This window comes from Sycon ciliatum, chromosome 2 (genome assembly GCF_964019385.1).
Source record: "Sycon ciliatum chromosome 2, ocSycCili1.1, whole genome shotgun sequence".
In the NCBI taxonomy this organism is placed as follows: Eukaryota; Metazoa; Porifera; class Calcarea; order Leucosolenida; family Sycettidae; genus Sycon; species Sycon ciliatum.
In genome coordinates, this window is record NC_088644.1 from 21,164,650 (window position 1) to 21,192,569 (window position 27,920).

The following is a 27,920-nucleotide window of genomic DNA, read 5'->3' on the forward strand; positions in this document are numbered from 1 at the left end:
AAGAAGATTATGAAAGGCATGTACAATAGTCGTCCAACGAAACCACGCTATTCAACATCCCTGGATGTGTGCAAAGTCCTGTCTGCTCTCAGGTCGTGGGGAGAGAATTCAGCATTGCCATTGACATCCCTGACACACAACCTGGTCTTACTATTGGCTTTGGCTAAGGCTTCTCGTGTGAGAGCTGCAGCTGCTGCTGGCAGGCCCACTCCTACGCCAACCAGACGGTGTGTCCTTACCCTTGTCAGCTCCGACTAAGACGCAGCATGCAGGGACACTCAAGTCAGTCTATATCGCATCATTTGCCGACACGTTGTTTTGCCCAGTGTCGTGTTTATCAGAGTATCTACGACGCACGGATGGCTTCCGCTTATCTACGTCAAAACCGCTGCTCCGTTCGTTATACAGCCCTCACGGCCACGGTGTCACGATTGTTGAAATCAGCATTGGATTGTTGTGGTGTGGACATGGCGGCCTTTTCTGGTCATTCAACTCGTTCAGCTGCAACACCAGTGGCACATGCAGCGGGCATCCCTATTGATGTTGTCTGTCCTCCAGAAACTTGCGGAAAAATTTCGGAAGTATCGCGGAAAAGGTTGCGAGGTAAGATGCCACAAATTGCGGGGAGTATTGCGGATTTTGTCAAAAATTGCGGGAATATTGTGGTGAAGTTGCGACCGATTTTGGTATTGGTAGTGCGGCGCGGTACGGTCGTACGGGTCGTATAGCATAAAACAGAAGGTGTGATGCGCTTTACTCGATTGCGACTGTGTTCAACTGCCTGACAAGAGCTTGCAAGACAGATTTCCTCCATGCTCGGACAACGAGCCTTACTTTTTTGACTTGTCAGCCGCTGATTTGCCCAGAAACTTCTCCATTCTGGTGTTGATCTCACAAGTAAACTACTGACGAGCTTGAAGAACTAAACAACATCGAAGAAAGACTCGAATATTGCGGGTGCTTTTCGAAATATCGCGGGTGCTTTCAAGTATCAAGGACAGTTTTTTACAATAACGTGGATGATTTTTCAAATATCGCGGATATCGCGGACTTTTGTTCAAATCGCGGAAACAACGAGGCCGCGGCATCGCAAGTTCCTGGAGGGACAGTGTTGTGCTCGCAGCCGGAGATCGGAGGCTCCGAGCAATCTAAGCACCTTTGTCCGTCACTACTATCGGCCGACAACAGCAGCGACTGTAGTGAAGACTGACATCTTAGCACAGTATGCCAGCTCAATGCTGATGTCAGCTCTGCCAAATCACTGCGCTCATATAATCAAAGAAAATGTCTCTTTTACCTGCATAAAATCAATCGCATTTAATATGCTGATGCGCATCCTTTGCTCGTTACACTCAGTATAACAATGCCAGAGCATGTGTTTACCTTATTCGATTATTACTGCTAGTTTAGCAGTTTATTGTTTTTGGTTTGAGTCCATACTTGTCATTCGTTTTAGAGTATCATGGAAACTCCGAACGTAACTCTGTGGAGTAGGGGATCAATGTGAAAGACACACTGGAACATCGAGCCGCAGCCTCTGAAATGTAACCGGTAATTCTGCAAGAATTCTCTGAATTTGCAGTAGAATTATGGTTACATGAAGAGGTGAAGGGGAAGATGTGACAGTGTGTTCCCACTCGGAATGGGGCCATTACCCACCCAGGATTTTGAGGTACAGTCAACTTCGCCAATAACGACTGCGGATATAACGACAATTCGCGAATAACGACAGAATTTCCATGCCCAGAGCAAAGTCCCATCCCACTGTAATCCATAAAATGAGACTTCGGGTATAACGACACTTCGCGAATAAGGACACCTTTTTGATGCCCCGCCGAGTGTCGTTATATGCGAAGTTGACTGTATTGCTATTTTCAGTTGCTATCTTACCTCTTCCCTATGGCTCGTTCAAAAAGGCCACTGTTTGTCGGGGAAGAGCCGGGCTTGAGGGCGAAGTTGTGTTCTTTTTAATGACGTCACTATTAATTCTCGGTGAAACTATGAGAGAGAACAGGCCTAACACACTGTCACATCTTCGCCTTTACTTCTTCATGTAAGGCCACCCTTTGTTAATTCATTGTTTAACGTCCTTTTTTTCGCGAAAAGGTACGCGGGAGGGCGGAAAAAAAACAAAAGCCCATTCCAAAAACTGGAAACCCCAATCAAACATTTTGGCCAGTAAAGCATGTTATATATACAATATATCTGGGTCTAACGGCACTTGCAGGCATAGAACAACACTCTTTGATGGTACATTGGAGCACATGCCTGATGAATCCAACAAAACAGGTACATAGCATGGAGTTAGCATGTCATGAATTCATTACATCTGGATTTTTACTAGGACACACACCGTACGATATTTAAAAGCCAACAAAAAAAGAAAAAGAACACAAGACAAAGGCATGCCCGGGAAGCAAGATTATAAGTTTAAGGTCATGATCGGCACACTGTGAAACTACACAATCATGTATTTACAACTTCGCATATTATTGGTACTACTACTTTCTTGGGTTTTTTTCCGGTCGGAGGGAAAAAGGTATGCGGGCGCGGACGTTAAACGAAAAAAGAAAGGGTGGCCTAACCATAATTTTCCTGAAAATTCAGAGAATTCTTGCAGAATTACCGACTATTCTCAATATGCGCACACATGTATGATGCAAGTAACCATGTGTACGGTGGAAGCTAGCAGGACATGCACACAGATATCTTTTTTGTGCTAAACAAAAATCAAAGATTGTTACACAAGTGAGATTTTGTATGGCCAAAACTGCTATACAAAAAATTAACAGTAAATTCTTCCCTGATTTGAACTGATAAAAACATCTTTGCAATACGATTATCATGTATTGCAAAGATGTTTCTATCAGTTTGAATAACACACATGATGACCTAGGTAAAAACGAAGCATAGCGAAGGCCCCGAGCTTAGCAGCTCTCTCGTTAGCCTATACTTCGAAGTAGTTCATCAAAAGACTGTCACCAGATGAATACAGTCAGACCTCGTTTATCCAGTCCTCTTTTATCCGGATCCCTCACCATCCGGAAGAAAATAGCTGGTCACAGATTTACAGCATACGTGATGTATCCAACATAACCCGGTGTTCGGTTATTTATCCGGTTCTGTCGCCTATCCGGATACTTTTGTGGGAAACGGATGTGTGCGGTTAAGCGAGGTCTGACTGTACTGTAAGGGCCGATTCCCACTACGGTACCGTGAGTGCCGTGCCGTGAGTACCCATGGTGATTTGCTCACGTGAGGGGCAGTTTTGGCGTGAGTTCATTCCGTGGCTCCTGCCGTACCGCGCCGTGGACATTCCGGTGCCGAGGGCCTCTGGGGGGGGGTGGAAATGGCATGCCGTGGTATTCCGCGAGGTCGAATGCAGTGAGTAGTAGGTATTTTACTACTCCCTGAAAGGAAGTTTTTTCTTTCTTTTGTATTTGTGGTACGAAGTTTTTTCTTGGCTTTTGGCTTTTCGATTGGTTGATTCTTGAGCTTTCTCCAGTCATCTCCCCGGCCCCCGCTATTTTCCCTCAGGACCAAAGTCAGAAATTGATTAAAAAATATGGTGATCCGGCCTGCCGACGGAATGCACGGAATGGCTGTGCGCAGGTGTAAATCACTCTCAGCTTCAAGCTCGTACCGTGGGGTACACGTGACCTACCCAAATCGACGGCACGGCACCCACGGTACCGTAGTGGGAATCGGCCATTAAACCGGAAAATTTCGGTGGGCATTTATTTTCGGTAACTTCGGTACAGGTAATTTTACCTAAAATAAAACGTGACCTAAAATTCAACCATGCCATGCCACACAGTGTGCTAGATGCATTTTTGGATCTGGAAAACTGGTTTACCGAAAGTTTCGCGCTACCGAACAGTTGATTTTGGGAAATACCGAAAATATCACACCACCGAAAATTCCCGGTTTTACAGCACTACAGTCTCAAACATCATACCGCAGGGTTCATTGTGAAAAAAAATTTATCTTCACTGATTTTTGGGCATGAACCCAACAGGGCGGGCAAAACTACAATTATTATTTTTTAATTCAGTGTCCTTTAGGGGTCGTCCATAAATATCGAACTTTTTTCACAAAACGAAATAATTCCGTTATGGGGTGGGAGGGGGTTGACCAATTTCGTTTCAGAAAACATTGATTCATGTACATGGCCATTGTATAATAAATCATTATGCATGTATGTCAACATTTTTTACGTTCTGAGGGGGAGGGAGGGAGGGGTTGGGTCTAAACTAAAATAATTCGTTTGGTGAAAAAAGTTCGATATTTACGGACGGCCCCTTAGTACAACGACGATTCCTGAGGAGTGCTGTACGAACACTTGTTTGAATCCTAATTTTTTCTCTACATTATATCTTCCTATTTTCATCGTTTTATTGCACATTGTCTCCACAGTTTTACATTGCATGATGAAAGTATACACAATGTCGATTCAGCTAGTCTTTAATATTGATTGCGGTTATCAAATAAATATACCACATCAATTATACATGTAGTGTGACTGCGTAGTGAAATGGCTACGTTGGAGTTTGGAAACTCTTAGTCTTACTCTCCATCCGAATCTAACTCTTAGATGCCATGAGATACCATTTCACGAAATTGTCTGCAACTCAGCCATGTACACAATACACAGTGATACTAGGGTCAGGAAAATTCTTCTGCAAACTTATTAGCTACTTCTTCCACCACATTTCACTATCCTGCCATGGTTTCAAATTATTATGGTGCACGAAATTTAAATACGAGTATACGAAGTCACTGACACTATTTGAAGTCAAAAATTCAAATAAATTGAAATTCTCACGTACCGACAATTCACGTAAGAATGTAGCTGCCAGCGACGCTGCAAGGTTCCCCAGGATGGAGTGACGACAAACCTCGTAAAGACATCTCCGGAATTTCAAGTCTAGAAGGCAAATTGATGATGGGCTTGTTATGCCAGCAATACTTTTTAAAATTCTGCTCAAATTTCAAACCTACCCTGCTCATCATTTTCACTGGCTGGAATCAGTGAAATACACAATTCTTTCCTAAAAATTTAAAAAACAGTATCACACAGTCGGCGATAGCACAATTGTCTACATATCCACCAACATGTCCGTACGCCTCACTGCTTCCGCCATTCTCCCAGTTGCCAATACTCTCCACTAACTTCTTCACCTCAAGGCTTGACGCCATCTTCAACCATTGTGAATTCAATGTAAAACCCACGCATGCGCACTTTGATATTGTTGGATGGAAGGAGCATAATTTTATTTCCGAAAAACGACACAATTGTCAATTGATCAACCAGGAGAAATCAAGCAGATACGTTTCTTCCGGGTATGAAGCTGAAGCAGAGCCGAAGTTGGAGTTTGAAAAAGTGGATCGCCCTTCCAGCGACATGTTACGTGTATTGCACACTCTTCCTGCTGTAGGATAAGGTGTTGTGCTATCTTACAAACCTTAAAAGTTTTCTCTTTGGAAAAAGAAGTACAGTACAAGGTCTAGCAGACCGAGACGTGTAGTATGATTGTATTACGTGCTTGTGGGACCAGGAGATAAGATCCCGACCTACAACTGAGTCTGTACGAGCCATGTGTAACCATGAACGATGATGTAGATCTACCAGCACTCACACGGCAAGATCATTGAAGAAGGGAGTCATTGAACGAAAAGTACTAGTACAATGAACTCCTGACCTATAATAATTCTGATTTGAAGTACTTCGAAGTACATGTATTTCAATCAATTGAATTTGAATATAATTATTTTACTACAGCAACAAGAATTATCAAGAGCACATAACCCCTCCATGATCCAGGGGGTTATGTACTCTTGATGATATTGGTATTGAACCGGCGGGTAGAATACGATAATTATGTCATTCAGAATGACATAATTATCGTATTCTACCCGGTGAATGATTCTGCTCTTGGTTGCACTCTCTGAAGTTAGTTGACAGGGGCAGTGCAGCTGCAGGTAAAGAACACATTCACAAACACCCTCACACCTGCATACAATATGACTGTGCACATACAGACTTGCACAGTTGGGTACAAACAAGACCAGATATCCAGATGGAGTAAGTTCAATCTGCTTCAACCATTAATAGCAGGAATCCACAAAGTCAATGCCAATGGCCATAAATAGACATCACTTGCTCCACACTAAACAAAGATATCTATGACAACCAAACACAGATCATCCAAGACATGGTGACATACTATTAGAACCGGCAACACCGAGTATGGAGACTAAAGATAGGGAGGTGTTGGGTAAAGCAAGGCGACGGAGCAGGCAACTCTATTGGGTTTGTGGAGCCAGAATTAGATTTGAAAAACAGCATGGAAAACGGAAACACATAAGGAAGGCCAGCATTAGTAGGTACAGCTAAGCCGTAAACACAGCATTTGGGAGCGTGACAACACAATTGAGAAAAGAACCAGGCCAATTCCATGCATGGATCGAATGCAATGCAAAATACACCTTTAAAAAAATCATTATCAGGCAATACGCTTGTTTCATAGAGAAATCATCAGAAATATATTCAGCACAATGAATGTGAACGAGACAAAACATACACAGACAACATGAAAAACAGGCAGATGAAAAGAATCACAGGTACAGACTCGGTTTGGAAGGTTATGGTGCATGAGGATTGAACAGACGCAACAAGAGACAACTACAGCCGTGATAGGACTAGGGACACGGAAGTAATGTTAGCATCGAACAACTAGTATCTTACATCCACCTCAAAGAGAAGAAGAGAAAGGAGAAGAAAGACAGAGGAAAGAATAAAGTCCTAAATACCAGTTCCTAATTAAGCTGCTATGCAAGACATCACCGGCTTAACAGGCACAGTTGCCAGTATTCTCCTTTTGCTCTGCATCGTTAAGCTTGATCTGATCGGGGAAGTCGTTGTACATCTCCACTTCTGCCTCCTGCAGTAACGCATTTTTGGCAATGGTCTGGAAGGCCTGCTCGACGTTGATTGCCTCCTTGGCACTAGTCTCGAAGTACGGAATGTTGTTCTTGCCCGTGCACCAAGCCTGTGCACGTTTTGTCGATACCTACACATATGCACATTGAAATACAACACAACAATTCATACAAAGAGAAAGAATATGACAGAATCAGATTTCAGAGGGACAATGATAATGCTGGTCTGCCAGACCCCACCGACTAATAAATAACAGAATCAAAGCAGCAAAAGAACACTTTTAAAATGTTGTAACATTACTGTAATCTAAATGTCACAGAAGTGGGGGTAAAACTCTCATAGAGTATACACCTGCACAAGCATAAAGCCATGTGATACCCAAGCACACCTACACACACACACAGTATGAACAGCTGCTATCCAGCTGAACAACGGCAAGAGTGCCACTTTATTCTAGCACCACATGTGGTGATATTGTTCCGACACAGTAGGGCAAGTCAGTAGGTACATAAAGCCCATTCCCAAAGTGAACATGGACTGTGATGATTGGTGTATGTCGCCCAGTTTCCACCCTGGAGAGAGTGGGCACAGCCATGCTTGCAGTGATCGCACTGATCACCCACTGATCACGTGAAGCCAGTGATTTCAATAGTCAACTTATAAATCAACAGGGGTCCAGGCTGTACAGTACCCCGTGATGTGTGGAAGTCCATTGATAAGCTAGGCCAGCATTTGATTAACACGATACAATCATGCACTACAAAACAACACAACAGAGATTTAAAGCACGGCGGAAATAATTGACCTGGAGGAGGATGAGTCACAGACGAGGATTACGCGCAATCATACGAAATTTTCCACTCCTTAATACATTTTGGGTCAAAAGGAGGGAGATCCAAAAGCCCATGTACTGTCCGGAGTTACAGCTTTTCCAGCAAACTGAGACTGCTACAAGCAAGTCCGCTGGAAAGGTTGGACTTTGTTCAGCATGTGTGAGGCCGTGATAGATAGGCCGCGTCAGATGGTTCGAGAGACCAACACAATTCAGGGCTTCTACGTGTTGAGTTGTCACCGATTAAATTTCGTGGTTCATGTCAGACCGAGCCAGACTGACTTTACGGCATCTATACTGACCATAAGAATACCACCACCCTCAAAGGATCAAGGCCCTAGACATCATCATCAAAGTTCTAAACTCCCACTTGAGACGCCTTGCAGTACTGCCAACAACAACACTGCCTCATTGTACTAGTTCCCAGGACGCTATTTCCTCAGCTGAATAGAAACACAGTGAGCGATACAAGTTACTTGTTGGCAAGAGTCCAGAGAGCATGTGTGGGCACGTACAACTCCAGTTACAGGGCCTACACACCAGTATGAAGATAGTCAACGGGCTTAGACAATATAAACTGAAGCTTTGCTCTAAGGCATGCCGATACAAGGTGGTGGTACCCGAGTTGGCATGCAGATGCTCAGAAACGCAAAGCCCGACTGCGCATATATTCACAGCACAACTGACAGCAGAATGGCATACAGAACAGCCTGATACTGGGGTCCATACAACCGACAATAATTCAACTACCAACGTACACACAAGCAAGGAGGTACACACGCACACACACCAAACACGCGTGCGGGTGCGTGCGCACATACACACTAGCAAACAAACTGCACAAAGTCCTCCCACTGTAAGAAGTAAAAAAAGTTGCACCAGCAAGGACACGCCCACTGGTTTCCTCTGAGAGCAACGACAGTGACCACACACACACAAATGACACAAGAACGACTGTACAGAAAAAATTCCACTTTACACCAGACTACTACTATACAGGGAATAATTTAACCGGCATCGCATCGCATTTTGCTACGCAATTCTTCTGAGGTGCGAAGCAACTTCAGAAATGTGTTGCAGACAACTGCGATGCATATTGATTTTTCACTGTACCCTATGATGCACAGTGCACATGCCGGGTGTGTCTCTTAGGGATGAAATAGATGCACAAAACTTCGAAAGTGCTGAGCTATGCATCCTGGCACCAGGTTAGGTTTGCAACTAAGGTGTTACAGTGTACTTGGCGTCTGAGCTTGCACTCTGATCAGCTCTCCGGAAGGACGGTTGTCAAGTGTTGAAGAAAATAGCTACGCAACATTTTTGGATTGCTATTCAAGTTTGATTTTGCGTAGCAACATTGCAAAAGGTTGAAAGTAAATTATTCCCTGAGTATACAATAGCGATACAATACAAGGTGGCTGTACTTAGAACAGTGAAAGGGAGGGTGTGGGGGCGTACACAACATATGAATATGCACTTCCCCGAAGTACAGTTCTTGTCAGTACACGTAACAAGCCAGGAGTAAATCCTATATGGCTTTTCACACCATTGCACTATCAGAAAGTAACAAGTAATACCAAGAAAAAACAATCACAATGGGTACCAGCTACAAAGCAGCTTATTGGTTGGAAGCTAACGGCCTCATCAAATTATCAGTGGCTTCCTTGTGACGCATGCTGTCTTGTCTTCCTCCAATAAAATAGCTATGCATTTGTGCCGTGCACTTCGAAGGGATACTGGCTCCAAACGCCAAAAGTAATCAGCCCTCCCCAGTGAGGAGTCAAAAAAGATTGTACAGGTACTGTATGAGCATTCTCCGGAATAAGTCACTAGTGCATGACATAATTATTATTAATTATAATTCTCTCTGTAAATCAAAATTTGGCTTGATTTATATTCAATAACACCAAGACACTAATAACTATGACACAGACTTGACATAAATTTAAGAAATAAACAGAAAACTATAACCCTCATTGGTACACAACAGTTTCGAGACATGATCCAACGGTTTTAGAAGTGAGTTTTCAAACGTGTACGAAACTATCCAGTAGTTGAGCCCAAAGCTGTGCATTTGATCTCCATAACCATACACATCATCTCACATGACCACTCAGTGCTTGTCAAAATCAGCCACACAAATGGTGCACACCTCGAAGGTCGTCACACACAAACTTACCGCTCTCGATTCCAGATCCACCTTGTTCCCTAGTACAACGAACGGAAAGTTATCTGGATCCCGCGGACTGGACTGGATGAGAAATTCGTCTCTCCAACTGTCCAAGTTCTTGAATGTGTTGGGCATCGTTACGTCAAAGGTCAATACACAACAATCCGCACCACGATAGAAGGCTACACCGAGCGACTGAAAGCGTTCCTGACCCGCAGTATCCCAAATCTACAACGAGCAGTCACAATAAAAGAGAATACAACGTGCTGAGAAGAACTCTATGAGACCTGCCGTGTTGAAGACTGGTAACTTCAACAAAGATCGTAAAAAAAAGCAAAATACATGAACTCACCTGAAGAGTTACGAGACGATCATCAACCATAACTTCTTTCGTCAGGAAATCAGCTCCAATAGTAGCTTTATACTGGTTACTGAACTTCTTATTCACATACTGGTTCATGAGAGATGTCTTGCCGACACTGCACACATGAAACACCCCAGAACTCGGATGAACCTCACATCTTCAAAGGTTCAAAAACGTCGCACGGCAAACTCACCCACTATCACCAAGAATAATAACTTTCAGGAGAACCTTCTTACGGGAAGCCATGATCAATACTGCTATACTGGTTCCAGAAGCTCGTTTCCGACTCAGGTAGTACAGCACGCACCTCCAGAAGAAGAAACTCTTCCAAGAAACCTTCGCATACACCTGAAAAGAACGGTTTCCTCTTCTGATCTGTGTCAGTACAAAAATATTGCAAGGCTCTGCGAGAAGGTACAGCTTGAGACAGTACGAAAAACGGCAGAAGTGCTCCCGCTGGTTTGCCGTGTGCTTGCACTGTTGCAGCTCAAACCTCGCTGCTGGCACAGCTACAGAACGAGTTGGATATCAACGGTTCATGCTCGGTATCGATCGTGATTCGCCATCTCAGCGCACTCACGACCACGGTGTGACTCATAATCATATTCCTACCATGCATGCTCGCTAGACGCCGGCGCGGCGCGGCCGTACCGTGCTTGATCAACCTGAGCGGACATTTTGTTGCCGTGGCAAATACAACGACGTCATATCATGCGCGTCACCGAAAATGAAAAATAATTTAAATTAATAATTCGAAATCAACATTTTTAATTTTGCATGTATTAAAAAAATATTTGCGCTATGCGGCGTATACACACGTATGCGCTATTATTTTGGTCATACATGCAGAACTACTGTTGCTTGTAATTGTAATGTGTTACCCACTGTAATTCTCAGTGCAAGTGATTTGTCCGCTCGCAGTATGTCTTCGAAGCGCAGGCATAAGAGCGGAGGTAGTAAATCAGAAGCTGAAGAACGCGAGAGGTATGTTTGACGTTGCTAATTTTATGTGAAATTCTTCAATGCCCTCGTTCAGTTAGACCTGCAGTGCTAGTGTGGCAAAAACAAGACGTTAAATCTGAATCTGAAAATGGGTTATATTCAATTTTGAAGGCCTATACAGGTGTATGTGAACACTACAGCAAGTAAATGAGATCATGGCACATGCCTAAATTCCCAAGGAAAACTTCTAGTTACTAGTATCCGGATATTTTTAAAATAATTCAAACATGTACCCACAGTACATTATGTATGTCAAGATGCTTGTATTGGCAGACAGAGTCGTGATATGCACTAGAGTAGAACCCGGGTTATGGGTCACACCGGATTAGGGAGCGGAGCCCGGGGGGGGGGGGGGTCACTTGGCATGCACATTGTGCGGGTACCGGGTGATCCTTATACCGGGATTTAATTTCCGGCCCAAGGGGGGGTCCCCCGTTGGTAATTTTTTTCGCTGCAAACTATTTTTCGGCGTCCATCTACTCACAAAAAGTCGTTTTGCACACCTTTTGCCCATCCCTGTACAACTGAGTCCAGCTATGTCCGTGCAGAGTTAGGTGGATCCCTAACCCGGGTTCTACTCTACAGTACAGATCCATATTTCACGCACTCTGTACTGGCCAGTGCAGTGTTCAGTGAACGTCGAATCATGCTTCCGTAACTTCGATTCAACAGTAGGAATCGCACGCACTTGCTAAAGTACATATACTATTGCCGTGGACATTGAAATCCGATGGGATGACCGGGGCCGGCACCCTTACTGTTTCTAGCGCGTACATTGTCTGTAGTTCCCGTGCACACTTCAACTGTAAAAGTGGACCAGCAGCGCTCGCGGCTGCAAGGCCAGCGCCCCGTGGCCGCTTGACTTCCCAGCAGATTTCAATGTCCGCTACAGTAGTAACCGGAGTTCATGGGACTTCTATTCTAGTCAGGCGTACATCATGGTATATGCCCAGTTCAAATCGAGATTTGAGCAACAAACCAGTGCTTGTGGCGCCATTTTCCTACTCCATACAAAGGATGTCAAATGATGACGCACACGTCATGTAATACTCTATACTACACATACTCGTATTCTACATTTGTGACATTGCCATTCTTCGGAAGTTTGGGTGGAAAAGTATACGTACCGAGGGCACTGTATGTTCTTTGCAGCATGCGTATTGCTTGACATTGTTTTATCAGACCGGACACACATTGATGACATGTTCAACAATGTCACGAAGGATGGAGTGTTTTCACCCACTTGCACTGCTCTTAGAGCCCTAAAGCATACATTTTGTCCAGTGAAATGTGCACCTATCATGCCAGCATTGATCTGGTGTATCACACAGTCATTAGGTGGTGATCACACATATTCTGCAGCCACTATGTAATGAATATCTATTGCTGGACCGATTGCTCATAAGATCCCGACAGTGTGACCTGTTTCTCACCTGTTCGGTCAGAATAATATAACGCTTTTGCGGATCACAATGTTAAGCCTGAATGGACACCTTGAAATCCCTGCCGAAAATGACAACAGATGGATTATTCATCGGTTGAGGGTGTCATTATTATTATTATTGTCTGAAGGAATAAAAATCGATTATGCACGGCCGCATGATTGTGCAAGCCCATTACATGTATGACAGGACTGTACGCCTGAAATTCACCACAATGGCATTCTGCACGGGAGGTAGCAGTCATGCATCCTGCACACTGGTGGTATGATGCTACAGGGGGACAACAAAACTTATCTTGTTTCTTTCAGTTCAGCATGACCAGCCGTTCCGGATAATCAGCATTTCTATTGTACTAGTATGTTGCCTCTGGCTCTCAGTGTGGTGTGCTTTCCTCTCCCTGTCTAACTTTGGACTGAGCCAAGCTCCCTGGTTGTACTGTCTTCTGACCAACTCGGTATGGTACTTGCTCGCATTTATGTTGTACAGATTGACAGCAGTAGTCAAGGAGCGTTTGAAGAAATGCGGCTGGAAAGAGCAGCTGAGACTGCATGCGAAAAGTACGTACCAACTACTTGTGCTTGTTTAGAGCACGTTTCGTTTCAAAAAGGACTTTTTTTATTGTTCCTTGGTCAAGATAGCTCAGGCTGAACTACATTTCCGAAATTTACCCATCCGACACCTTTTTTTTTGCAAGGTCAGGGGTATCCAGAGTGATAAAACAATAACACCGTACTGTGCTATGGATTTATGACAACAAATGCTTTCCAGCCTTCATCTGCTGCTACGATTGTTCACTTCAGCAATACCTATGGTATCAGGGAATGTCAGGGTAGATTTATGAGCGGAAATACACAAAGAATGGAAAGAAAAGCAAACTTCTGTTTGTGTGCACACTAGCAACATGTTGGGATTGATGGCTTATGATGCAAAATCAGGCAGAAATGGGGTATGAGTCTTCCTCTTTTTTCTTGCAATATGGGCCTGGCCTACCCTGATTTTGCCCAGCTGTGGAGCACGCTGGTCCGTTCCCACTTTTCCCATCTCATCTGGGCTGTTAATTTGTATGTTCACGCAATGAACAGTAACACTAACCTTGTATCATATGTGTTTTGCATCTTGCAATTGCTTGGCAGAGGTTGTCGAAGAGAAGGGTGTTGAGAACTTGACTGCAGATGAGCTTGTGAAGATGATTACACCTAAAGCAAGATGTAAGAAATTATGTGATGACTTTTTCTAACGCAGACCAATGATCATACATGTAATTTGTTATGCTGACCGTATTGTCACATACTAGACTCGCCAAAAAATCAAACCAATCCTGGGTATTATCCTGCACATGGTAGTCGACTACGATGCTTGCAGCACTGGCCGGATTTTTTGGGCAAATATAGTACATGACTCTGTTGTTATTTCCAGTGCAGGCTGTATTGCTTGGATCAAAGTCTTTTCTTCCAGAGGAGGAACATACGGGTTGATCTGTTGCAGGGTACCTTACAACATGTTCCTTTTGGGTGCTTATTCTCTTGTACATGTGCCTTGCTTCTCCCTTCCAGCTCTAGTTCCAGATGATGTGAAGAGAGATCTGTTGAGCAGCATTCGTGAATTCCTTGTTGCAAAAGACTGAACTTGCGTGTCTTGACCTCCACCATATTGTGTTTTATTATGCACTTCATCTGAGGACATATCCAGCTTGCCTGTAGAGAGCATTCTGAAACTTCCATATCTGTACAAATTACTGCTTATCCTTTATATATTCCACCAATACTCTATTATTCTTACTGTAGAAATGTTACGTTCACCGAGCAGCTGTATAGTGCTCGAAGCGTTTGATCATGCAATCAAAGTCTGTGATCTCGTCTTTGTACATAATGTATATACTTCGAAGCACATGTAATTGTGTAGTTTGTAATTGTGTAGTGTTAACTTTTAACTGTGTAGTTTGTAATTGTGTATATATCTGAACTTGGACATTTTATCCTGTTTCTTATTGGCTGCAAGGCTATTTCATTGTGTAGGAAGACCATGCCATGTACGTGTACTACATTGTACCATACGTGTGCTCACAGTTGTTGAAGGTAGTAGAAATACCGTAAAGTCTTGTATAAAAGCCGCACTTGAATAGAAGCCGCAATTGTGGGCTCATCAAATCACACATAAGCCTGGTTTTAGTGTTGACGTACATAGAAATACCTGTCTTGTATAGAAGCCTGCAAAATTTCACCAAGAAAGTCATAGAAGCCGCGGCTTTTATACAAGACTTTACGGTACTCTGCGCCCAAATTCATGTGAGCCAGCATGATATTCACCAGTACTCCCCCAGTAGTCAACCCGTGCACTACCGTAAAATTCCGTTAATAAGCCCCGGCAAGAGTTCATAACTCTTGGCCCCGGGCGTATACTTTGCAGAGCGTCAAAAAACGGGCGTATATTTGGGCATGGGTGTTATTTCGGACGCAATCTGCAGAAGATCAATCTATCAGCAACCCACTAGTTTCAGTGAACCACCATTCACACTGAGCACGGTACAGGTACATCAAACCACAGCTGGAAATTTGGTCGTAACCAAGAATGTAGCGATAAATTACAAATTTGATAGGTAAACCACTTGCTATGGTAAGTACAAGGCACAACTGTTCTACAGTTTGTACGTGAACGCACGCTCGCGCGCTGGTCATTTTGAGTCCACTTTACGCCCTCGGCTTATTTCGGGCATGGGCGCTAAAACGGACTTGAAGTGTACACCGCCTGAAACTGGGCTTATTATCGGACATGGGCATTATTTAGGGTGGGCTTATTTACGGAATTTTACGGTATTGAACTACAGTGTTAGCCAGTGGAATCCGCGACCATGGCATGGGCACACTTTACAAGCCGTGAGTCGAAAAACACCCTGCAGCTCTGCAACCTGTACCCAACTTCGGTCACGTGACGTCCTCATACAACTGGCGACACGTGAGAGGTCGAATTTCACTAGCTAGCACCAGGGTATTCTACTACTCCCTAGCCAGCACTATTGTACGAACTCCAGTGAAAGAAGATGAATCGGAATATAATGCAGATGCGTGGGCACGATATGGACTTACACAATGAGCATGGCTTGAAATTAGGGTGCAGGAAATTCGGCATAAGTATAATTATGTATAATATGTGACATGATAGTTAGTCACACACGGTGGATGAGTTGAGTATTTCAGGATGGGGCATAATTATATTATTAGCGCATGGGCCAGCCATGCTATGTTAAAGCTGACGTACTAAACCAGAAAGTTATCAGAGAAGCTAGAAGGCCTACAAATTAAAATGGCTGACTTACACAGCTCAAGAAAGCACGATAAAACAAAACAGAAACTAGGAATAACACAGGATAATAGGTTCGGTATAAAGTGATTGAACAAATTCGATATCAAATTGGGTTTTTTTTTTAAAGAAACCACCAAGGTCACCTCTGACTAAGGACATTTCCTAGTCTGCTTTGCAACGAACCAGTTCAGTAATTGCTACGCGCTCGTTTTCATATGCTGCGTTCCCGAGTTCTTGCTTGATTGCTCGCCAATCTTGAAGTGCGTATAGGTCAGAACGCCGGAAAACGTAAGGAACATCCCAACAGCCTGGTTCAGTGAAATTGGGTCGTGGAATATCAGAGTACCAGACAGGACTGTAATGCAGAACTTCGTGTGGCCCACCATATTATAGCTGAAAAAAAAAACCTTAGTCAAGGAAAGAACTCTCAGCTCCCTCAGAAGGTTGAAAAGTCGACAAAAGATACGCTGCATAATAAAGATTTCTACTCCCAGCCCAAACAACCTGCTAACCCTCCCAAGCTTAGCAGAGGTCCACTACTGCAGAACACATGCATTTACGTGGTCCAAGGGGTTCAGGTGTAACTTCGATTTAGGTGACAAGCATATCTATTCAAATATCGCCCATATCCCCAAGCTTTTCTAAATTTAGGTAACTGGTTTCGCTACCAAAAATGCCAAAAAGTGTTTACAAAAGTTTCCGTGGAAACAAGAAAGATATACGCAACTCGCTATTGCGTTAATTTACATTACACCGAAATAACACGTACCTCAATCCAGTTACAATGTGCAAGCATCTCAAGTAAGACCTAACTTTGTGAAAGAGGATACGTAACAGGCGATGTCTTGCCAATAATCCAAAAGATCGACAGGTTCACAGAGAATGCCACAACACCCGACAGCAACACAAGGGCCTGAGCACACAGGGGCAATACATGTGGTTCCGATGAGGGTGCAATCAATAGCACTCATGCACAATAAAGACTAGCAGACAGTCTAGTCCTCACTAGTTTCTGCCGGATGAATTTCACAAAAAAAAAAAAAAAAGTTAGCCGGATTCGCAGCCGCATCACCTGACGTGTTGAGGAACACATCAAGCAAATACATTCACATCGGCGGGCCACCACTTCACCCATATATCCTCAGTGTCGAATGCAGACCTCACAAGTGAGTCAGGGGAGAGGGGATAAGCCTCTCAACAAGCGGGCGTGTAAAGGCCCTATAACCGCATCATTGTTACCCTCACACCGAGCAAGTGAGTACCCAGTTCACCGTGGGCATCGGCACAGTTCATTGCATGTAAAGTGGTACTCGTCTGCATCACGCGATTGAGAGAGCACTAAACAGTAAACACACTCCCTGTTACCTGCGCCGGTTTGAACTCGGAACCTCATGATTCGCAGGCAAGCCTACAACCCAAACGGCTATACGCGTTGGTTTCACAAGTGATACAAAACAAAAGTATTAGGTCATCTGACCAACCTGCTTTTTCCTTGCAACCATAGAAAGGTGTTCCCGCAACCACAAAAGGCTATACGTACTTGTAATACCGTATATTCTCTATTATAAGCACAGGTCTCCATTACTAGCACAGTCTCTAATACTAGCACACTTTGAGCACCTTTTGAAACAATATAAGCACGGTCTCTATTATTAGCACGGTCTTGTTGGAAATCAATGCGGCATGCATGATATCTAGCATGTATTTCTTCTTTCTCTGTATGGATGTATTGGTTGAAAAAATATAAGCACGGTCTCCAATATAAGCACAGTCTCCAATATAAGCGCGGTTTCTAATATAAGCACGGGGTAGAGGGGTGTTGAAAAAATATAAGCACGGCGCTTATAATAGAGAATATATGGTATTGGCTTTAGCGCCTCGTCGCTCTTTGACATACACTCCCTCGGTGGAAGCACGGAAACTCTCGAAGACCTGTAAACCTGGCAGGCCGATATCCAGGACTGGTGGGACTCAGATAGTGCTGGGTCGTGTGCAGGAACAAACGTAACGCTGCAACGTGTGAAGCCTATTGCTTAGCATTCATGCCTGCATGCCTGGCCACATTTCGAGAACAAAAGAGAACCCGGCTGACTGACCCTATTGCGGATACATGATGTGATGGGAAAATTCCTTTCTTTCCCTTTTCATTCATTTTGTGAAACATCCTTACCGAAACACGAAGAGTTAGAATAGAGAACAGTCCAGTTGATGACCACGGTGGTTCTTGTAAAAACACAACTACTGATAGCATGCATGCTGAAATAGGCGCCTGCACACACATACATGTACATACACATGTGCATGCACAAGCAGACAAATGCAAGCAAGCAGGCACACATGCAGACGTGCATGCACACGCGCGCGCGCGCACACACACACACACACACACACACACACACACCATGTACCATGTATACGCCCGTCGCAAGAGAAGCACGCAAATCTGCAAATGCACTGGATGTGCACCCACAGATTTTCTCTTTATAGCAACGATAGCGGATCTGACTCTGATTGAAACAGATCAAGACAAGCGCCAGACAACTGTCTAATCCACACAACTGGCGAAGCCACGTGAATCGGCCCCCCAATGCACACCTGGTCACACACACACACACACACACACACACGCACACAGAAATTGTCCGAGTTCACTGCATAATCGCACAGTGATACACTGCACCAAATGAATTCAGACTTCATGAATACACCAAACTTGAACAAAGCCATGTTTACTACACAGACTAGCAGCATCCGTAGTGCAAGGACAGGACAAATCCTGGTGCTGTGATATTCATCAGGTTGGATTGTTTATCGGCACCAAATGTTAGCTAAGTGCAGCAGAGAGGTTCTGTACATCTAAAGTTCTCCCCGCACACCTAGAAAAAACGTTTGAGAGTGTACTAACACCTGGGCACACAGTTGCACGGAGTCTTCCCACAAGTTGAAGACCCACATTCAACACGCTCAGCCAACGCAACACGGAAAACTCACTTGGTAAAAGAGCAGCTGCATTGAGCTGGCTTCCAATTCGGTCTGTTTCGTTCCAACCCACTACACAAAGCAAAGATAGAGCATAGCAAGCAGACATACGGACAGTCCGACATTTGTCAAAAGAAAACCGCATAGGAAAACCACAGGATCATCCATTTTCACTGGCACGCAATAGTAGAGGACCAAACGTGAAACCGTCGATATACCATGCTTTGAGGAGCCACAACACATGCAAAGCTCTGTGGATGCACACATCCAAACATATCCGCACAACTAGGGGTGAAAGTTGGCACTGAGATCCAGAGTTCGAGTACTTGTACATGTACTCTGATTTTCTCCGATCGAATATTCGAGCCCTGATTGAACGGATTGGCAGTCATTTCCCACACGTATACTGATTGGTGGGTCATCTGGGCTCTCTCTACTCGTGTACAAATGTTCACCACACAGTCTGCACATCAATATCTACTGACTGCTGCTCTGCAACTGCAGATTTCTGTGGTAAATGCATGAACCACGTATGAAAGAGTACTCTGATTTATTCCGAATACGATTATTTTTGAAAAAAATCAAGCGAGTACTCGAATATTCGGTATAATAGTTTCACCCCGACGAACAACACACGATGACTGTCACTTACAACTTGGTAGACTGAAGTCACCAAGACGCCAATGGTGGCATACGCTGTTCCCCAGACATTGAAACGAACGTCATAGTAGGAGTTGCACACCACGCCAAGAGTTATAGGTATCTAGGTACAGCAGAGAAAACAAAGAACTTCACATGCTGAATGATCGGATAGAGCATATGTGTGGGCAGGCGTATATTTACCGCCATTTCGCCAGGTGTGTGTTAAACCACCATTACTCTACTATACCATTTCATGTTACCAAATCCCTAAGATCAACAGAGCGACGGTTCAACAAGGCCAGTACAGTGGTCCCTCTATAATCCGGCACCATTTGTGCCAGGGAAATTGTGCTGGATTAGGGAGGGTGCTGGATTTACACATCTGATTTACTGCTGCAATGTGCATGAAGAGGACATTTTGGCTACTGAAAATTGTGCTGGTTTATTGAGGGTGCTGGATTAGAGAGGGACGACTGTATATGAAGTCCTGAGCATCAGCACTGGCAGCATACTTCACATGCATAGCCTCCATTCCCCACCAGAATTTCGCCAAACAACTGACGACTTCCGGCTAAGGGCACACCATGCATGCATGGTTTGTGCAATCTAGAACAGGATCAAACAGATGGAGCAGCATTGTGGCAATCAAATGCTATCCCAGAACCAGATAACAGTACTTTGAAAATGCACCAAACTTGTCAAAGTTTGTATGAGAAACTTCTTACATGAAGTAGAAAGCTCGGAGTTTGTACTCTGTTATGCTCGTGAAGACCCCCTCCCGGCGCTAGTTTGGATTTTGCTCTGTGCATACAGTACCAGCATAACATCTCTTATCCAGATACCTGCCTCAACCGGGTACCTTGCAGGCAGGTACCCGCAACCAGACCTTGACAACGAATGCCTTCTCGCAGCAGTCAGCTGAACTACTTCACATGAAAAGTCACGTCTCTCAGTTTCTATTGTGTATGCTTGCAAATGGTATCAATGGTATCGATCTAGGTTCAGCAAGCCCAACTGAAGAGAATAATGGTCATATCCAGTGCAGTTGTAGTGTATTTCCAAGTTCCCGACGTTTCTCAGTGAGATGCGGGTACATATCAGTCCTGAGGTGTCCGGATAAGTGAGGTTCTACTGTAGGGCAATTGTACAAACCACATTCCTGCTCAGCAGCTATTCACAAGCTCGTGACCCGGGAACACACCGGTAGTGCAACAACGGCAGTCCATGGTCCATACACCACACAAATACATGGCTGGACTTGCACTACGCCACAGCATGGCTATCATCGGGCCGGAGCTTACCAGCGTCAGCAATACAGGAACACTATAGCGCTTGTTGTAGAAGTACGTGTGGATAACGACAATGCATGGCGTGGTCATAGCCTTCATCAGCTGGTACGTGCCCACCGTATTGCTCTCCAGGGACAGATTCGTGAAGACCACAAATCCACAGAAGGACATTGCAAGCGGCACTACAGACATTATGCGTAGTTTTTTGGGCTTAAAGAGCCCAGCCGCAGCACAGCCTACTAGTCCAAGCCAGGTCATTACGAAATGTAGCGCGGTCAGCGTGATGTTTGGAAAGTGGTGGTATGTGTACAGCCATTTGTTCAAGACCACGATACAAATTGACGACATCAAATTGACCAACAAACACACGGGCAGGACCAACTCCCTGCCAAGTAGGGGGCACTCCATGATGGCTGGTAACACTAACACAAAATACTACACAAATTGCCTTCTACAGGTATGCCTCCACTTCTCAGTTCACATTGGCCTGCGTATGTCGACTTCATACATGTTTGCTATCACAACTAAAAAAAAACTGATTCAAACTCCTCAACAAAAACACACACACAAAACTCGAGACGAGAAAACTGAGAGCATGCAATGACTCCAGCCAAGAGGCAAGAGTACATAAATCAGGCCTCATTTCCTCTGTGCTGCGCTGACATCATGACGAGTACATATATATGTACTCTTGGTACGAGTCCACACACGTACACACAAAGGACGAAACCAGGGAGTCGTAAAATATAACCCCCCCCCCCCCCCCCCCCCCCTATAAGTGTAGGCCCTGTACTCCATGGTGCTTTTGATATTTACGACTCCGGCTCCCTGGATCACATCATGGACGAAACAGTTCTGTCCGCAGATTGAGTAAATCAGGGAGTCGTATATATACGACTTCCTGACATAAATGTACTCTTGCTCCAGCATTATCTAGTACATGTATGAATATGATCAAGACAAGAGTACATATTGTAACATAACCCAGGGGTTATGACTTTTAAAGTTATGTACTCTTGATATGATCAAGAGTACATAACCCGGGGGTTTATTTATTTATTTATTGCAGCATCTCATAGCACAGTGAGAACACCGGCCAATACAAAGAGAGAGGGTGTTAGCCAACCACGGCAAGGAAGGGAGAAGGGGAGGAGAAGAAAAAAAGGAACCGGCATGGATAAGTAGTGATTGCAACAAAATGAGAAACACAAAATCAAAGTCAAGGCGCGACAAGGCTCTTAAAAAGGCGGAGGGAAGAAAGGTCCTTAGCTTCTTGGGGAAGTGCCAGCCACGCAGAGTACGCAGTGAAAAGGGGAGAGTGAAGTAGAAAGGAGGACTTGGGTTTCGGAAGGGAAAGGGAGTTTCTCGTGCTACGGGAAGAAAACCAGTTGAAACAGTGGAGGTGAGGTGGACACAGATTGAGTTTGAGAGAATGGATAAGGGTGACAAGATGTGAATTACGTCTCTTAGACAAAGGGGTAGTGTGAGCAAGGGCATAAAGGGTGGAAGATGGGAGCATGCGGGGTTTCCGGAGGAGGATTTTAAGAACTTTTTTGTGCTGAATTTCGAGCTTTTCAGCACGGGTTGTGGAAATTCCAGCCCAAGCAGTATCTGCATAATCAAAAATGGGGCGTATGTAAGCTGAGTAAAAAAGGAGTTTACAAGAGATTGGGAGATGGTAACAGTGAGAAGAGAGGATTCCTAAAGATGAACTTGATCGTTTACATATGTAATCGATGTGGGGTTCCCATGAAAGATTAGAGTCAATGAAAATGCCAAGATGCTTATGGCTGGAGACTATGTCTATAGGCTTGGGGAAAGTGGGATGGAGGAGGGGCGGAACATCAGGCTGAGAAGGAAAGAGCATGATTTTAGTTTTAGACAGATTGGGCGATAACCGCCAAGACGACATCCAGGAAATTACTCTTTGAATCCCGTTAGCTAGGTTACTCATCAGGCCAGTGATGTTAGGAGATGCCCGTAGGAGCGTTGTGTCGTCTGCGAATAGTGATGTGCCCGGGGCAGCTGCGGGCAGATCATTGACGTATAAGATAAAAAGAAGGGGGCCGAGGATGGAACCCTGGGGAACTCCGGATAGTACTGTTGTGTCGGCTGAGGACGTCCCATGTACCGTGACGTACTGCGTTCGCCCAGTTAGGTAAGATGTCAGCCATAGCAGGGGATTGCCGTCTACAGTAAACGATCCACGAAGCTTGGCCAAGAGCCCCCGGTGCCAGACGGTATCGAAGGCCTTGGCAAGATGGAAAAAACAGATCCCGACTAGGTCTCCAGTATCCCGATGTCGACACACTAATTGCACCAGGCGCGTCAGCTGGAGGGTGGTAGAATCGCCTCTGCGAAATCCGGACTGAGCTGAACTCAAACGTGACGAGACATGACAGTACAATTGGTCATAGAAAACGCGCTCACAGAGTTTGGAAACACAGGACAGTAGAGATATCGGACGGTAGTTTGATGCTTCGTGGCGGGACCCTTTCTTGTAGATCGGTATAACATTAGCTGTTTTCCATGCAGAGGGAAAACGACCAGTGCGGAATGATAGGTTGAAAATCAGACATAAGGGGTATGCTATTGAGGGCGCAAGGGACTTTAATACCAGATTAGTGATGCCGTCTGGGCCTGGCGCCTTGTCAGACGGGAGCTTTCGAATGTAACGTCGGATGGCAGCAGTCGTAGTAAAGACAGATGTGAGGCGGTCAGCCTCACCCAACTCCTCGGCAATGGGGGGAATGGGTAGAGAAGGGTCATCAGGCACGGCCACTGAGGCGAACTGAGAGTTCAATGCAGTGGCTTTAGCTGAAGAGGTAGTAGCCTGCTGTGTAGAACTAATGGTGAGTGTCGGGATGTCACGAGATACTTTATGATTTTTTAATTTGCTCACGAACTGAAACAGTGATGGGCGGTTTTTGTCCTGCAGCGTAGCTTGTACGGACCGAATGTATCCCCGGTATTTCGATCGAGTCAGACTCTTCACCAAGTTCCGTTGAGATCGATATACATGCATGTTAAGCTGGGTTGGGTATTTTTTACACACACTGTAGAAATCGTGCTTTGCCTTAATGGCGGCACGGAGGGGGGGGGGGCATCAACCCAAGGTGGCTGACCTAAACGTCGGCATGAGGGGGAGAGTGGACGCCGGGAGAAGTACCCGAGGTGCTTCTCCATGGCCCTGCTAAGAATAGAGTGCTGAGTGGAAAGACGAAAGAGCGTCATCCACGTGCGAGCTGCGGAGGTGACATTTCCAGTGGACATCAGCAAGTTCAGCATTCAGGTCATCCCATACGCAACGTGGCACCAACTTGAAATTATAACCTGGGGGTGTAGGGGTAGATGTTGGGAGGAAGTGATGTTGTAGGGTTGGATTTTTGGACGTGACAGGGTTATGTACTCTTGATATGATCCATGCATGCCATGCATCCAGCTGGCTGACCTGCCGCCTCAGTGACTCAGCCAGCCAGCCGCCATGGCCATGCTGTATGGTTTCACCCTCACCAAGCCAAAGCCAAGGCAAGGGAGACCGCCGGGCTTCCGGGATGGCCTGCGCCTCAGGTACGGCTGGACACCTCCACGGCTCCCAAGCCTCTGGCTGTCTGAGCTGCGTGAGCAGCAAGCCAGTGAATGTCAGTCACGCCCTCAGCCTGTGCCACGCGTTTGGTGGCTTCCCGACGCTGCGCCATAACGAGGTGAGGGATGTCGATGATCACCGCCAGAGATCTGAGGCAGGTCGCTCATAACGTGAGGGTGGAACCCCACCTCCAGCCCGTCACCGGAGAGGCCTTCCGCCATCGTATCGCGCAGCCGTCACGGAGGAGCAGGCTCGGCTGGATGTTGCGGCTAGTGGTGTGTGGGGTGGCCGATTCGAGCGCATCTTTATCGATGTACGGGTGCTCAACCCTTTTGCGTCTTCGAATCGTGCCGCCTCCCTCGCTGCTACTGCTAGTTACTGACGCCATGAACAAGAAAAGCGCCGGAAGTACGAAGAGCGAGTACACGAAGTCGAGCATGCCTCCTTCGTGCCCGTTGTGCCTCTGGTGGCTATGGCAAGCATGCCAATGCGCTTTTCTCACGGATCGCCTCTCTCCTGGCTGAGAAAAGCAAGGAGCCATACGCGCAGGTTATCTCCTTGCTGCGCTGCCGCCTTGAGTTTGCCCTGGTTCGTTGTGGTGCCATGTGCCTGCGTGGCTCAAGGAGCATGTTTGCTCCTGCCTGCCGTGCCCGGCTGAGTCCCTTGCTGAAAAATCATCCAGTGGCGCCAGTGCGTCATCATCATCATGCATGTACAATGTACATGGAAGCCGGAAGGAAGGAGCGGCCCTATTTATATATACAAATGTACAAGTACATGACTGCTGAAATTGTGAAAAAGATCGAGGCTTTCGAAATGAGAAGCTATCGACGCCTTCTCAGGATTCCGTTCACTGATCACCGGACGAATGTGTCTGTTAGAGAGTGAATAAATAGTATTCACAAACAAGTCCCACTTATTGTTTCTGTTCGTGAAAGGAAATTGCAATTTTTTGGTAATATTGTTCGTTCCGGCTGTTTGTCATTGACTGTTCTTCAGGATTGGGTTGAGATTAGGATACTAACAGTTGAGACTGGGGGCTGTACTATGATACCTAGGCTACGTGAGAATTGCTGAACTGTGCTTCTACAAAGAGAACATAGTAATAATTATGATGAAGAAAGGAAAAGGACAAAAATTAATGTTACGAGTTATGACAAACTGTCCACCAACGTAACCAGATCTTATACAGACAGCGAGTTCAACATAGTAATAATTATTATACGTTTGCTTCCCAGGATTGCAGGCAGGCATAGTGGGATGGTCTAAGACCATGATTGAGCAACAGAGGGTACCAGGTTCAAGTCCCGCTTAGAAGAGGAAGGATTTTTCCAGCCGTGCTGCGACCCACAGTTAATTGGGAACTCGTGGCCTGGCACGAGGAGAACATGGATGCAGTGAATGGGATTTTCGGTCTTTGACCACTTGCTGGTGAGCTGATCTACTCACCTCCCACCGATTTAGGAGCTGCATCTGCGCATTGATCCTTGAAGGGTGGTGGCGTTCCTACGGATCCGGAAAACTCGGTCTCCAAGCGAGTCTCACGCGAACCGTGAAAAAAAATGCTACGAGGTCACACGTTGTGCGGCAACCACCCATGCCAGGGCCATGCAGGCATGCACCCACTGCACAATCGCATCTACATTGTATCTGTCCACACCTTCTTATCTTTGCTGTATTGAGCACGTGCAAGACTAGGCCAGTGCCGCCTTCAGTATAAATCTTGGCTCTGTGTATTCCATAATATATCAGAGATTCAAGAGTAGACTCGGATGGAGAGCCAAGGATTATACTAATTTATGCCAAAGAAAAGGACCAAGGAACTACAAGTTACGCTCACTCGCTCAGATATTATAATGTCCACTAATATAACACCACGGTACCAGTTACTTGACAATCAGGCTCATGCGATAACATTGCACGACACTGACCGACGGTACTGACGTTCTACAACTAACTGCCAATCAACTCTAGCACGTCTTGGATGCGCACTCCATGGATCCAACAGCCTTCCAACGTTGCAACTTGGAAGGTTCAAGTTATAGTATAAGCTAATATTAGTAATAACATAGGAGGGGAAGGTGCGCACAACCAAGACAAGCACAAGCTGAAAGTCTCAGCTGTGAAGGACGTTGGCGGATGTACTGGGTCTGTACATGCATGTCAATGACGATACTGGCAAGACCATTGGACAATGCGGTCAAACCACGATTTAATTAAAGACGCAACGACACGTGTGTGGCTCTAAGTCTAAAGGCTCGAAGATCAACTGGAGGGGTCAGTGTCGTGCAATGTTATCGCACGAGCTCGGAGCTGATTGTCAAGTAATTGGTGGTGTTATTGGACATTATGGACATTATAGTGTAACTTGTAGTTCCTTGGTCCTTTTCTTTGCTATAAATATCAAGAGTACATAAGCTTATTTACAGCTTATTTACTCTTGATCCATATCCAATGCCATTTCCTTATCCCGAGTTACCTGAAGATTGCCATATTAAACCTCAAGTTGCGAATACCCTCTAGCGACTACTTGAGGAGTGATTGTATTTTGCTGCTGCCTACTTGGGAGCCGCGCCTTTCCTGCCGAGCAGTCTGTGTATACATGTACATGTACTTCAGTAATAATACTACTGATCAGGTAGTGGTGTTTTTTTGCTGGTTTGCGGAGTGAGAGGGTGGATGGACTTCTCGTGTGCTCTGGGTGGCAGTCATGAGTCAGTCAAGTGAGACTTAACGTCAGCAGGAAAGGCGCGAGCTCCCAGTTAGGGAGCAACACGCCACAGCCTGTTTCGTGTAAGTTAGTATTGTTAACTCCGGGTTTACTCAGTCGGCAGAGCAAGAGGGTACAGTAATGAATAATGGTTATCATACGGAATTGCACACTTATTCACAGAGAGAGAGAGAAAGAGTTCTCAGGTAATAGTCAGAATCTAGAATGAAACTAAGAGGTAGGAACTGATCTTAATCGGCAAGAAACTAATCTGTAGGAAACTAAGAATGCAGCAGCTTATAGCGAAGGTAGAGAACTAAGGTTGGTAAGACAAGGATTACGAAATCATCCTTCTACAATTTCTAGAATAGTGGAGAAGGTACATGTAAACCTAGATCATCATTGCTACACAGGTAGATGAAGTGAGCATTGCGTAACATTAACATAATGACTAAGCGAGGTATTCTAGAACTTAAAGAGAGATATCTATAATATGCAATTTAGTCAGCAACATTACTAATCGGGCATATTACTTGGAAGGTATGGAAAAGTCCGGAATCAAGACTAACTAAAAGGAAGTGGTAGAAGTACTAGTTCTAGAAGTGATGACAACAAGGTTACAGGCATGGGAGATCTAATAAATTATAGCTGGACGAGGCTT

The 27,920-nt window shown here is 45.1% G+C and overlaps 4 protein-coding genes across 4 annotated transcripts in view; 1 reads left to right on the plus strand and 3 right to left on the minus strand.

Moving 5' to 3' along the window:
- The window catches only part of LOC135809160 (THO complex subunit 2-like), a 30,837-nt gene extending 25,610 nt beyond the window's left edge, over nucleotides 1-5,227 (minus strand). Inside the window, exons 1-3 of the mRNA XM_065322445.1 lie at nucleotides 5,126-5,227; nucleotides 5,002-5,051; nucleotides 4,830-4,927 (exon numbers count right to left, since the gene is read on the minus strand). Coding sequence (XP_065178517.1) covers nucleotides 4,830-4,927; nucleotides 5,002-5,051; nucleotides 5,126-5,199 — 222 coding nt within the window. The 5' untranslated portion in view covers nucleotides 5,200-5,227. The remainder of the gene's footprint in view (nucleotides 1-4,829; nucleotides 4,928-5,001; nucleotides 5,052-5,125) is intronic.
- An 848-nt stretch (nucleotides 5,228-6,075) lies between these two features.
- On the minus strand, nucleotides 6,076-10,783 carry LOC135809162 (ras-related protein Rab-7a). Its single transcript, XM_065322448.1, has 4 exons — nucleotides 10,503-10,783; nucleotides 10,298-10,424; nucleotides 9,955-10,173; nucleotides 6,076-7,073 (listed from the first exon to the last, which is right to left on the minus strand). The coding sequence occupies exons 1-4, from the start codon at nucleotides 10,553-10,555 to the stop codon at nucleotides 6,852-6,854; spliced, it is 621 nt and encodes a 206-aa protein (XP_065178520.1). The 5' UTR covers nucleotides 10,556-10,783; the 3' UTR covers nucleotides 6,076-6,851.
- Nucleotides 10,784-11,107: 324 nt separating this feature from the next.
- On the plus strand, nucleotides 11,108-14,740 carry LOC135810793 (transcription and mRNA export factor ENY2-2-like). Its single transcript, XM_065324229.1, has 4 exons — nucleotides 11,108-11,293; nucleotides 13,240-13,310; nucleotides 13,887-13,961; nucleotides 14,307-14,740. The coding sequence occupies exons 1-4, from the start codon at nucleotides 11,130-11,132 to the stop codon at nucleotides 14,375-14,377; spliced, it is 381 nt and encodes a 126-aa protein (XP_065180301.1). The 5' UTR covers nucleotides 11,108-11,129; the 3' UTR covers nucleotides 14,378-14,740.
- A 973-nt stretch (nucleotides 14,741-15,713) lies between these two features.
- On the minus strand, nucleotides 15,714-21,553 carry LOC135809163 (solute carrier family 35 member E3-like). The gene is made up of 6 exons (XM_065322449.1): nucleotides 20,976-21,553; nucleotides 19,685-19,795; nucleotides 19,045-19,104; nucleotides 18,224-18,322; nucleotides 16,884-16,966; nucleotides 15,714-16,446 (listed from the first exon to the last, which is right to left on the minus strand). The coding sequence occupies exons 1-6, from the start codon at nucleotides 21,369-21,371 to the stop codon at nucleotides 16,251-16,253; spliced, it is 945 nt and encodes a 314-aa protein (XP_065178521.1). The 5' UTR covers nucleotides 21,372-21,553; the 3' UTR covers nucleotides 15,714-16,250.
- Nucleotides 21,554-27,920: the final 6,367 nt, after the last annotated feature.

Excerpts from the sequence above, each read along its gene's own strand:
- LOC135809162 (XM_065322448.1), bottom strand. The coding sequence starts at position 10,555 with ATGGCTTCCCGTAAGAAGGTTCTCCTGAAAGTTATTATTCTTGGTGAT. Across the intron at positions 10,174-10,297 it reads ATCGTCTCGTAACTCTTCAG|ATTTGGGATACTGCGGGTCA; the intron begins GTGAGTTCATGT and ends TGCTCGTTGTAG. Across the intron at positions 7,074-9,954 it reads TGGATCTGGAATCGAGAGCG|GTATCGACAAAACGTGCACA; the intron begins GTAAGTTTGTGT and ends GCATATGTGTAG.
- LOC135810793 (XM_065324229.1), top strand. The coding sequence starts at position 11,130 with ATGCGCTATTATTTTGGTCATACATGCAGAACTACTGTTGCTTGTAAT. Across the intron at positions 11,294-13,239 it reads GAAGCTGAAGAACGCGAGAG|ATTGACAGCAGTAGTCAAGG; the intron begins GTATGTTTGACG and ends TATGTTGTACAG. Across the intron at positions 13,962-14,306 it reads GATTACACCTAAAGCAAGAT|CTCTAGTTCCAGATGATGTG; the intron begins GTAAGAAATTAT and ends TCTCCCTTCCAG.
- LOC135809163 (XM_065322449.1), bottom strand. The coding sequence starts at position 21,371 with ATGGAGTGCCCCCTACTTGGCAGGGAGTTGGTCCTGCCCGTGTGTTTG. Across the intron at positions 18,323-19,044 it reads TGCAGCTGCTCTTTTACCAA|GCGCCTATTTCAGCATGCAT; the intron begins GTGAGTTTTCCG and ends ATGTGTGTGCAG. Across the intron at positions 16,967-18,223 it reads TTCTAACTCTTCGTGTTTCG|GCCCTTGTGTTGCTGTCGGG; the intron begins GTAAGGATGTTT and ends CTGTGTGCTCAG.